General features: G+C 33.6%; 2 protein-coding genes across 2 annotated transcripts; one reads left to right on the forward strand and one right to left on the reverse strand.

Moving 5' to 3' along the window:
• Positions 1-6,016: 6,016 nt before the first annotated feature.
• Positions 6,017-7,319, forward strand: LOC123198751 (dof zinc finger protein DOF3.4). The gene has a single exon (XM_044613512.1). It carries the CDS (start codon positions 6,252-6,254, stop codon positions 6,990-6,992), a length of 741 nt encoding a protein of 246 aa, XP_044469447.1. The 5' UTR covers positions 6,017-6,251; the 3' UTR covers positions 6,993-7,319.
• A 2,197-nt stretch (positions 7,320-9,516) lies between these two features.
• LOC123199302 (pentatricopeptide repeat-containing protein At3g50420) lies at positions 9,517-11,747 on the reverse strand. The gene has a single exon (XM_044614226.1). It carries the CDS (start codon positions 11,742-11,744, stop codon positions 9,627-9,629), a length of 2,118 nt encoding a protein of 705 aa, XP_044470161.1. The 5' UTR covers positions 11,745-11,747; the 3' UTR covers positions 9,517-9,626.
• Positions 11,748-11,815: the final 68 nt, after the last annotated feature.

The following is an 11,815-nucleotide window of genomic DNA, read 5'->3' on the forward strand; positions in this document are numbered from 1 at the left end:
TCTCAAATCAAACATATCAAAAAAGTTAGATTTCTCTTTACAGCATACCAAAATAATATTTTTGATTTAATAATTATGAAATTAATCATTAAATTCAAATTTAATCTACTTAATAAGATTAGTTCTACCTTAAAAAGATAATATAATTAAAATAGAATTTTTAATTATGAAAAAAAAAATCAAACCAATCTACTTAATTTTGACATGATTTGAGAGGATATAACTAACAAATTTATAGGTCATATCGAACCCACAAATTATAGGGGTTATGACGGGACCCTTAGGACATGATTTATAGACATGTAAAAGATTAAAAATATTTAAAAACAAACAAATTATAATATAACAAGTTGGCATGTAAGAATATACGACCTATAAAAACACAGTTCAAGGGATCTTTGACCTTGTCACAGGCTTTAACATATTGTAAGTCGACATAATTTATAAAGCTCACCGATTGACGATTATAACATGACACAATTTGTAAATATAGTTATCATATCAAATTCGACCTAATATGACCTATTATTGTATTTGAATTTGGGCGACCATTTCTTTTTTTTTTTTTGTAAATTAAAGTGCTATTATAAATTTGTAATTTAGTTGATAAAACAAAGTTGCCAAATTAAATTTCGCTACGCAAGATCAATTTATTGGTGCGAGGATTGCTAATACGCCATGTTCTGTTACCAACTAGCCACGACATTCAGAAATCTGAAGTCAGCTTGCCTATTTTTTCAAAAACACATAACTAATTAAAGACTTTCTTTGACATTGTGACACACTTATTGCAAAAGCAAAATCTACAAGTTCATCACACCATGAGAAAATACACCATTTTGATGAACTACCAAATTTGACTCCATCAGCAACTAGTCATCTGTAGGTCAAACCAAAGGCCACTCATTATCTTACAGGTTTTATTTATGGATTCTCTTCTGTCTCTATTTGTGAGGAACAAAGTATACATGCACTCTAAAAGAGGTGGAGTCCACAAGACGGAGAGCTTGAATTCAAATCTCAGTCATATTATATTAAAATTAAACTTTTGGCTTGAGCTACGTTTGTTCAAGCCCACGTTTATGATCCCAATATCGAACTCATCGCGAATTATAAAAGTTACGGTAAGTTGGACATTCTGCCATGGATTAATAATATAGGAGTGGTTAAAAATGAATGGGGTTGATGCAGGATTTACAGCAGCAAGTAGAGCTTGTTGTGGAAATGGGGGGCAATTCGCAGGGATAATTCCTTGTGGACCAACGTTGTTCTGTGCAAAGATCGGTCAAAGAACGTATTCTGGGACCCCTATCATCCAAGCGAGGCCGCTGATCATATAATTGCAAAACAGCTCCTCGATGGTGACAAAAAATAAAAATTCCCTGTCAATCTTCCACAGCTCTTATGTTTAGACGAGTGGAGCAATAATCTTGATGTGAATTGACAGTGTGATTGCTACTAATAGATCGCAGTAATAATGGAAATGAAAAGATGAAGACCATGGAGTTGGACTGAAACAGTGAGTAAGAATGAGATGAAAGTGGAAACATGTGGTTGCGAAGGAATCAGAGTTAAGAAGAAACAGGAAAAAGCCAAAAAGTAAAGAAGTGATATGAGAGATGGATGAAATCCTAGGGGAGGCAATTCTGTCAGTAGAAGAAAGAAGACGAAGACGCTGAGTATGTATGTAAAAGAAAATGAAACACGATAAAGTGGCGGAGACACCTGGATAGCTACTGAAGCCATGGCGTGCCGCCTGACACCTCCCTTTGCCTGACACTTGCCTCTGTTTCTACGACCCTCCTTTTTTACTATGCTTGGACCTTTTTTTTGTTTCTACTCATACAATTTGCATGCTGCTCGATTTGTTTCTTTCCTTTTTTAAAACAATCCTTAACATACTCGTTCCGGTGTAATAGAGATAACAATTGAGGGTGCGAAGTAGATTTCCCACCTACGCCTCTTCAAATGAATAAAGAATTAGGATAAATATATCTCTAATTTATTTTTTTATGTATTTTTTTGTAATAATAGAGAGAAATTTTTTTTTTATCATCCTTATATTTAGAATATAATAAAGATGAAAAAGGATTTTTTTTTTTTATATATGTATATAAATAAAGATTAAAATATTTGATACTTATATATGGGATTGTCACGGAGAAAGGAATGATTTTGCAAAACCAATTATAGATTACGTGTATAATTCATTAATATCAAATTCCCTCCATTCAAAGTGAACAATCAACATCGAGGCAGTGCCACAGATGATGATTGATGACCGCCTGATCATTTTTACAAAGCTATAGAAGGCAATAAAACGAACGGTGAGGATGAAGTAAAGAATTCTGCTTCGGTCGAAAAGAAAGCAAACAGTAAGCAAGATAATGTGAACAGTAAGCGGAAAATCCGGGAAGAGATTAGAGGGAGAGAGTACGGAGGAGGAATCTGATGCGGACATGACGCGTCCGAAATCAGAGGGAAGACCAATAATTGTAGCCCACGCTGTCCGACATATGATTCTGTCGGTCAAGTTTGATCCACAATCAAATCCTCCTCAATCACGCTACTTATAATACTTTTATATTTTGCCGCTTCTCTCTTTCAAAACAAAGTAATACTTCTTCTTGCTCTTCCAAATTTTCTTTCGAATCAAATCAAATCAAATCAAAAACGTTTTTATTCTATGAGAGAGACTGAGAGTGAGAGTGATGGCAACTGGGAAATTCTAAGCCGACCCAGAAAGTCGTGATTGTTGATCAAATCAGTCTTTCCGATTGTGGACTAAATGACGGTGAAAAGGACACCAGTGACAATCATTTCAATTATTTTTCTTATTTCCTGCCATCATATTCCATCTTGTAACACCGGAAACGACATTTGTCACTGTATATAATTTTATATATAAATAATAATATATTATTATATAATTTAATATTTTTAAAATCAGATTAATTATCAAATTAATTATTTTATTAATTTATAATTCAATTAAATAATTAATTGATTTAATTTATTATTAAATTATTATGTATTTATTAAATAGTATTAAATATTTACTATATTTTTTAAATATAGTAAATATATGAAACATAATTTTAAGTATATTAAGGAAACAATAAATACTTTATTATATAAATAAAAGAAAAAATTAATAATAAATTGTTGGTTTTAAATAGTTTTTTCTATTAAATGAATTCATTAAGTTTGACCGAATTTTAAATAAGTTAATATTCATATATGGATCAAATTAGATTGTAAAATAAGATTAAATTGTATATTAGTTTATGGTTCAACCGATCGAACTATACGATTCGATCTAATTTTAAAACCACTGATATAATTAAATATTGTTTTTATTTCTAATATATAACTATCAAATTATATGTCACAAACACATAACACTACTCTAATATTATTTTTTAAATGTTTCATGAGTAATTTGAATGACAAGGGAACTAGATTCCAAACATAAGAGTGGGTTCAACCAAACTTAATTCAGAAACTTAAATATTTATAATTTATATCTGTCTTCAATTTTATAAATTAAAATATAACCTTACTTTCAGTCCATCTCAAATTTGTAATCACAATTATTACCATTGAATTAAAGTCAGTATCCCATTAAAATTGAGCGAGTTAATCAAAATTATACCATCTTAGTGTGATTTTGATTGAAAGTCAACTAAATCCTATAAGACAAATGCGATTCTAGTTAGAATTTCATTATTTTAGTATATTTTTTGGTTGGTATTGTACTATTTTGATGTAATTAAAAAGTTGCTAATGATTATGTATGACTATCTCAAATTTTAAAATTTATTTTCAGTGTGATCACGAGTGAAAAATATTTAATAAAATTTTAAAATTTATTTTTTCTATGATTGTTGTGAGTGAAGGTTGCTTGATTTTGCTTCAAAGGTATTCAACTTTAGTTTGTTTTGCAAGAGTCGAATCAAGTTTGACTCGAGTTTGAGTTTAAATTAAGCTTTGAGCTTGGAACCCAATTTAATATTAAGACAACATTGTTTTAATCCGTAATAATTAAAACAACATTATTTTAATTCATAATAATTAAAATGATTTTATTTTAATTAATTTATATCGAATATTTCAAGCTCGCAAACCTTATAAGTTGAATATCTTTAAAACTTGAGTTTAAATTAAAAAATATTAAACTTTTAAATTTAAATTTAAATTTATTTTACTTAAACTTATTTTAAATTAAATTTAAATTTAAATTCGAATAAATTTGTCTCAAACTCTAACTCTAATACAAAATGGTTACGTAAAATATTCCTGAAAATCTAATCAATTTCACTCATTGTTGCTATCATGGCAACTGGTTTTGGTATGGTTGGGAAAATAATTGTTCTCCTTATAGGACAAAAATTTTGGTGAGCTATGGCTCATTAGTAGGTGCATGCACAACGCCGCCTATACACTCTCTTATTTTCTTTTTCTAGGTTGCGCCTTGCATTTTAATGATAATCAACTGAAGACATTTGAACTAAAAAGACAAATGCCCATGCCTTTGTTATTCGATTTGGAGTCAAATTCTCTTAATTATGTCGGACGACTTTTGTGAAGATGGACGACAATGTTTTAAAATACATTAAAATCAAAATGTAGATTTGTCTATTATTGAAACGTCGACGTTGCTAGTACGTAGGGCTAGCTACCTCCATTATGCCACTCCTTATCTTATTATCATCGAAATAATACAAAGTGTTGTTCGTTCTGTAATTAGAAGATTAAGTAATTATATTAAATGATTTAATTTTCATCTTAAGATAAGAGAGATGACAATGATAGAAACGGATAGAGACGGTAGTGGGATTGACATTGGTGTGGTTCGGTAGGCTTAGAAGTTAGATTGGATTTAATGTCTATACAAATTAGGTTTATCCGATAGAAGTATAAAATTTACGGTCCGATCCTATTATATAAAATCAGATCAATAATTAATATTTTAAAAAAATATTTCTATTATTTTTAAATTAAGTTTTTTTTAAAATCGTTAATAGTAACAAGTCATGTCAAAAACCCTTTGAGTAGGCCTACGATGCTACTCGGACAGCACATGATTTGGAGCCGACCTACTATAATAACAGACTAGACCTTTTTATGCTGACTTTTTTTGCAAGCTTCGGGTTAGTCTAATCCAATTAAATCCTCTAAGCAAGGATAACCTCCATTTTGTCATCACAAGAGAAATCTTTCGTTATCTTTATTTGTCTATGATACAGAGATGATGAGGTATCCAATTCCTTTTTTATAAAATTTTTTTTTCTCCTCCTCTCCTCCCCTTTGCGTGGAAAATTTCACACAGTTTCCTTTTTTTATTATCGTTAGAAAGATAATATAATATTTATTCGGCGTTAGAGTTTATTTGTAATAATTCAAAACTTTTAAAAGTTATTCAACATGTAAGAGAGGAGACAAACTAAAGAGAAGATATGTTGAAAATATATTTATCCATATCCTTGATTAAAGAGATCTTAATCATTCATGTTTTTAAATCTGTCTTTATCTCTGTTTTTATCAAAAAATATTCTTTTTTTATTTAAATAATAATAGATCAAAGACCTAATTTTATGGATAAAATTGTCATCTCAACTTCTGATTATACATTCATGTAATATCGTTACATTATTACCCAAGAAGAAAAAAGAGACAGACAATAAATCAAAAATATATTTATCATCTTTTTTACTTTTTCCCCAATTACGTAGTTATCTTATTTTCTTTTCTGCCCTCATTTTTATTTTTAAAAAAAATTTTTTTGTTCAAAACAATGTGAACCGGAAACCCGATTTTACAGTTCCAATTATCCACTCAGACTGTCAATTGTACAGGCATTCATATAATATCAGTGCATTATTACCCGAGGAGAGAAAGGAAACGGGGACCCATATTTGACTATTTATTCTGCTTGCTCCCTCCAATAAATAAATAAATAAAATGCAAGCCGCATACCTAGCTGAATAGAGCCGACTCAAAACAGAGTGAGCCATAGCCCGCGCCCCTCTTGTAGCCGACTGAAATGTCGTGCCTAACAGAACACTGTAAAAAGCCTGATCACTCGCTGCTCATATATGCCTCAGAAACAGAACATGCTTTGCTCTCTCCTTCCTTCCCTTCCAACATTCTCTCTCCATAAATCTCATTCTCCCCTCATTCTCTTCTCTCACCAACTTCCTCTCAATTTTAATCCTCAAAGAACAGGAGAAATTTTATATCATTAGAAAATGCCAGCGGACTCCGGTGAAGGCAACAACAACAACAACGGCAATGCCACCATCAGCACCACCGCTGGCAGGAGAGTAGCGAAGAACGCTGCAGTTCCACTTCCGCCAGAACAAGAGCAACTCCCATGTCCACGCTGTGACTCTACTAACACTAAGTTCTGTTACTACAACAACTACAACTTCTCTCAGCCGCGTCACTTCTGTAAGGCTTGCCGTCGCTACTGGACTCAAGGTGGGACTCTACGAGACATCCCTGTTGGGGGTGGCACTCGCAAGAACGCCAAGCGCTCTCGCACCACCGCCAACGCTGTTTCTTCCATCATCACAGCCAATGATTACTCTTTGAGTTCTACTCCGATTTTTTTGCCCTTCGGGGGAAATTCTCCGCAGTTTTGTGGGGGTGATGTCAAGGGTTCTGCTGGGAGTTTTACTTCTTTGTTGAACACACAAGCACCCGGGTTTCTGGCTTTGGGTGGGTTTGGTCTCGGGTTGGGATCTGGGATTGTTGGCGATGTGGGCTTTGGTGGGCTTGGGAGAAGCGTCTGGGGTTTTGCCGGTGAGGGAGAGGGTGCAACTGGTGCCACTGCTAATATTGGTACCGGTACTGGTGCTGGTGCTGCAACTGGAGTTGGAAACACTTGGCAGTTTGAAAATGGAGAAAATACAAGTGGGTTTCCTGCTGCAGATTGCTTTGCTTGGCCTGATCTAGCAATTTCCACTACTGGAAATGGCCTCAAGTGATATCTCTTCTCTTATATTACTTAGATTTTCTCCTCTTCTCTTTTCTTTTTCAATGGTTTTTAGTTGGACTGTGTTTAGTTAATTACCTTTGAAGGCTAAACTAGGACTGAAATTAGAAGAAAAGGAACTATATGACTTTTTTCTCTTCTAAACTCTTTTTTCTCTTCTTCTTTCTGATTGTATGCCATTGCCATGTGGTTTGGCTTGATTGTATACCATTTTTGTGCAGTGGACATGGCAACTTCTTCTAAAAGTGTCTTCTTCTCAGTGCTTGAATAGTTGAATATCAAACCATCTTTGATTTATTGATATTTTCCTTAAACATCACACTTCTTCTATGTTAATCTCTTCTAAGGTTATCATTTTTCACTAGTTTTCTTCAGAGCCTGTATATCACTGCCATGGAAGGCTCACTGCTTCATAATCGTTGATCTTTCTTTACTCATGATAATTTTTCTGCCTTTTTTTAACGTTCTTGGGACTACACAGAAGTAGGTTTGCAAGACCAGTTCTGGCACCCAGTAAAACAAGCATCATTTGTCTGGTTAGTGGTAAACTTAAACCCTGTTATAATGCTGGAACCCTGTATAAATTACAGTATGCCCAACTGTTGATTCGGCTTATTTTGTACATGGCCAGAGGTGGGTACAAACTGAATCAAACTTGAATATTTCTTAGTTCAAATTAGTTTAAATAAAAAATAATTCAGTTTGAATTCATCAAATTAAAATTAAAGAGAGTTCAAGTTTAATTCAATTTTGTTTGAGTTTGACTCAAATTCATAATTTAAATTGGTGGTTTGAATTCATGATTTAAATTCATGAATTTAAGCCATGAATTTGTATTGCAGATTCAAACTATAAATTTGAATTGAACTCAGATTGAATTAAACTAAACATCTTATAATTTAAGTTCAAGTTTGTTTAAAAAATAAACTGGATCTTTTAGCTCAAATTTAGTTTGAATTTAAACTAAAGAAATTCAAACTAAATCAAATGATCAAACCGAGTTAAATTGATTTTCGAAACTAAACTAATTCAATTTGAATTCAACTTTATTAATGACTGCCAACTACTACTATTCCTTATGAGAAAGGAGATCTCATAAACAATTATAATTATAACTTTGTCTAGCCCGGTTTGAAGTTCTATGTTTTCTCTTGCAATATCAAAACCATATATGGTAGGATTCTCACTAGGGACTAATTGGGGTTGATTTTAAAGAACATTGTGGATATGCAAGTCACATATTATCATTTATAGATGACAAATACATATAAATAGATGGTACTTGTAAATGCAGAACTTCACAGCATGGAGTTAGATGAATTTCTCTTCATGACAATAATTGTACCATGAAGTTAACTGCAAAATTTTATATCTATATATGTGGTTGTAACAAAGGTTCTCAACTTTCTATTTTAAGTACATAAAGTTTATATTAAAAGTGCGAGGAATGTGTCAAGTTGTTGTTGTAACAATATTTCACTTGTCTTCGTATTCATTCCATTTTCACATCTTTTCATTCTTCTCGTCTTTTCGTCTTCACCAGATTTGAAGCCTTCCAATGAATCTCTTCAATTTCATTGTTTTTTCTTTCCAATTTAAGATAACATTCTTCAACTCTTGTCGTGAATGATGGATTGTTGTTGTGGTGTTTATTTGATGTTTGAGTCATGCAAGTTGGTTGAAAGATAATTTGAAGAGTGTTTAGGGCTTACTTGTGTTTTTTTGGTCAGATTCATAGGTTTCAAAAAAAAAAGATTATTCAAACATGTGTTTTCTAATCAAAACTCATGGTTTCAGCTAGAAAATTTTGATTGATGTAAAAAGAAAAAGGTTAATCAATAGAAGGTGTTGTCTGAATTAGGTTGACAGAGTTCTATGTACTTGGTCAAATAAATAGTTTTAATTAAATTACTCTAGATTTGATCAACTTTTGTTTAATATATTTTTTATGAATTTTAGCCAAATAGGGTGTTTTATTTAGATTCAACCATAATTCGTATCAATATATTAAACAAAATTTAGTCAAATTTAGACTAATTTGGTTGGTTGAAACCTTTCATTTAACCAAATGGACAAACTTTTGTTGCCCAATTTGGCTGACCCCCTTTGTTGGTAATCCTTTTTCTTTATATATTAACCCTTTTTTTAAAACCTAAAACCATAGGTTTAACTAACAAATACAAACTTTAAAATATCTATTTTTTTGGGCAAAACCCATGGATCTAACCCGTCAAAGTAACCGATAAACCCTAAACACTTTTAAAACCGTTAATCCAAGGATTTTAGTTAATTTACACAAATTAATCAATAATAAACGCAACAACAATAGCCCATCTTAAAAAAGTGGTTGAAGAAAGTTACTTTAAATTGAAAATTAATATTTCCGAATTTCATATTAAATATTTTAGAGTATAGTTTTACTTTTGTATCATGTAATCTAAAATTCAAATTGAATTTGAGTCAAAAGATTTAATTTATTTTTGAAATTGAATTGAACTTGAGATAAAAGGTGTTCGTCTTGCTTTGGTTTGAATTTATGACTCGAATCTATAATTAGAATTTGTGGTATAATTTGGTTTGAATTCATTGCTCAAATCTATAATTTACCCCTTCTTGATATACCATGTCAACAATAGCTTGCATCGATTTCATCTACGACTGATTTTTGCATGTTCCCTCGTAGCCTATGTAGTTCAGCTTGAGTTTCACCGACCCTGGGGTGTGATTGATCACCAGAAGAGAATACATGAACATCGCTTCTAGCCTCAATCCAGCTCAGACCTGGATCCTTTTCCAGCACCAAGCCTCTTATCTTTCTCCTCATTTCTGCGACACCCTCCCATCTTCCAGCAGCAGCATAAAGATTGGAAAGCAAGATACAAGTAGCACTATCCTCAGGATCCAATCCTAAAACTTGCTCTGCTGCATGAATTCCTTTGATGAAATTTCTATTAATGACACATGAGCTTAGCAAAGTTCTCCACATTTCTAGACGGTTTTTGTTATTAGGGGCGTCAATAATCAAAACTTCTGCCTCATTTTGCAATCCTGCTCGACTTAACAAACTTACCATGCAAGAGTAATGTTTTGGCCCTGGAATTATGCCATATTCCTTCATATGATTCCATAAGACCTTCCCTCTCTCGACAAACCCACTGTGGGCACAAGCAGACAGCAGAGACAAAAATGTTACTTGATCCGGCCTTAGGCCTCGTCTTAGAATTGCCTCAAAGAAATTTAATGCCTCCTCTGCCATTCCAAACTGACTATATCCACCAAGCATTGCATTCCAGCACTTCAAATCGGGATCCTGAACTTGATCAAATATTGATTGAGCAGCTTGAATATCCCCATTTTTGGCGTACATATCCACCAGACTTCCACAAACAGACATCTTAACATCATATCCTGTTTTCATAACCTGGGAATGAATCATCTCACCTTGCTTCAAATTTGCAAGGTCAGCACATGCACTTAAAACTCCACTAAGAGCAAAGCTATCGCTCCTGTGGCCTTCTTGACGCATTTCACAGAAATATTTAATTGCACATTCTTCATCGCCCATTCTCGAATGACCAATGATCATCTCTGTCCAGAGAATTACATCCTTTTCTGAAATCAACTTAAATATCTTATCAGAATATTTGGCTTCAGCATTTTTGAAATACATAGACAATAGTGCAGTTCCTACAAAAATGCTCCTATCATATCCTGCTTTTGAGACCAAAGCATGCAGAGGTTTCCCATAATAAGAAGCTGGGAAAGCACAAGTTGCAGATATGATGGCTGCAAAACTATATTCATCGGGTTCAGGGAATGACAGTCTCAGCAGCTGAACAAACATATCCATTGCCTTTTCCCCATCTCCATTTTCCAAATACCCAGCAATCATTGAGTTCCATGAAACTAAGTCAACATTTTCACTGCGACTAAAAACACTGAATGCTGTATGGGTGGCACCACAATTAAAGTACATGTCAAGCAAGGCATTTTGTATAGGCAAATCAGCATTTATGTTTGAAGTGATCACTCGGCCGTGAATAATTTTTCCAAAACTATAGTCTCCAACTCTGCTACAAGCATTTAAAATCATTGAATACGTGAATTGGTTAGGAGTTACACCCGACCTCACCATTGCACCATATAGATAAAGCCCTTCATTTATCATATCATTCTTCAAGTTCCCAAAAATTATACTATTCCAAGCAGTGGCATCTTTGTCATTTATGCAAGCGAAAATTCTCTGGGCAGATTCCAAATCTCTACAACTCGAGTACATCCCAAGTAAAGATGTTTGAACACAAATATTATTAAAAAATCCGTGTTTTATTACTTGGGTATGAAGCAATGAACCCATCAACCGATCCTCAAGCGACGAAGCCGCCTGCACCAGGCTCGTGAAAGTCGAGCCATTAGGCCTGATGCATTCATATTCCATTCGGGACATCAATTTGACGGCCATATTTCCACAATTAGGATCACGAGAATAGGCTGCAATGAGGGCATTATATGAAACCGGACTTCTCTTCGGCATTCCATCGAACACTCGTTGGGCGTCTCTGAATGAGCCGCATCGCAAGTACATTGAGATTACATTGTTAAGTGGATATGGAGATTGGACGTTGGCAGGTGTGGCAGTAGTAAGGATGAGAGCGTGAATTTGACGCGCTCCTTTTATCGAGGTTATGGAGCTGCATATTTGAATGAGAGTCGCTACAGCAGAGGGTTCATGTAATGGCGGCATAAAGGAAGGAGGACTTTGGCGGTTCCCCCGCAGATGCAAACGTTAAAAAGCACCAAAAAGCATCGTTTAGT

Source organism: Mangifera indica, chromosome 16, assembly GCF_011075055.1.
Source record: "Mangifera indica cultivar Alphonso chromosome 16, CATAS_Mindica_2.1, whole genome shotgun sequence".
Classification (NCBI taxonomy): domain Eukaryota; kingdom Viridiplantae; phylum Streptophyta; class Magnoliopsida; order Sapindales; family Anacardiaceae; genus Mangifera; species Mangifera indica.

What these genes read in the sequence shown, in the direction of transcription:
- LOC123198751 (XM_044613512.1), top strand. Translation starts at nt 6,252, where the DNA reads ATGCCAGCGGACTCCGGTGAAGGCAACAACAACAACAACGGCAATGCC.
- LOC123199302 (XM_044614226.1), bottom strand. Translation starts at nt 11,744, where the DNA reads ATGCCGCCATTACATGAACCCTCTGCTGTAGCGACTCTCATTCAAATA.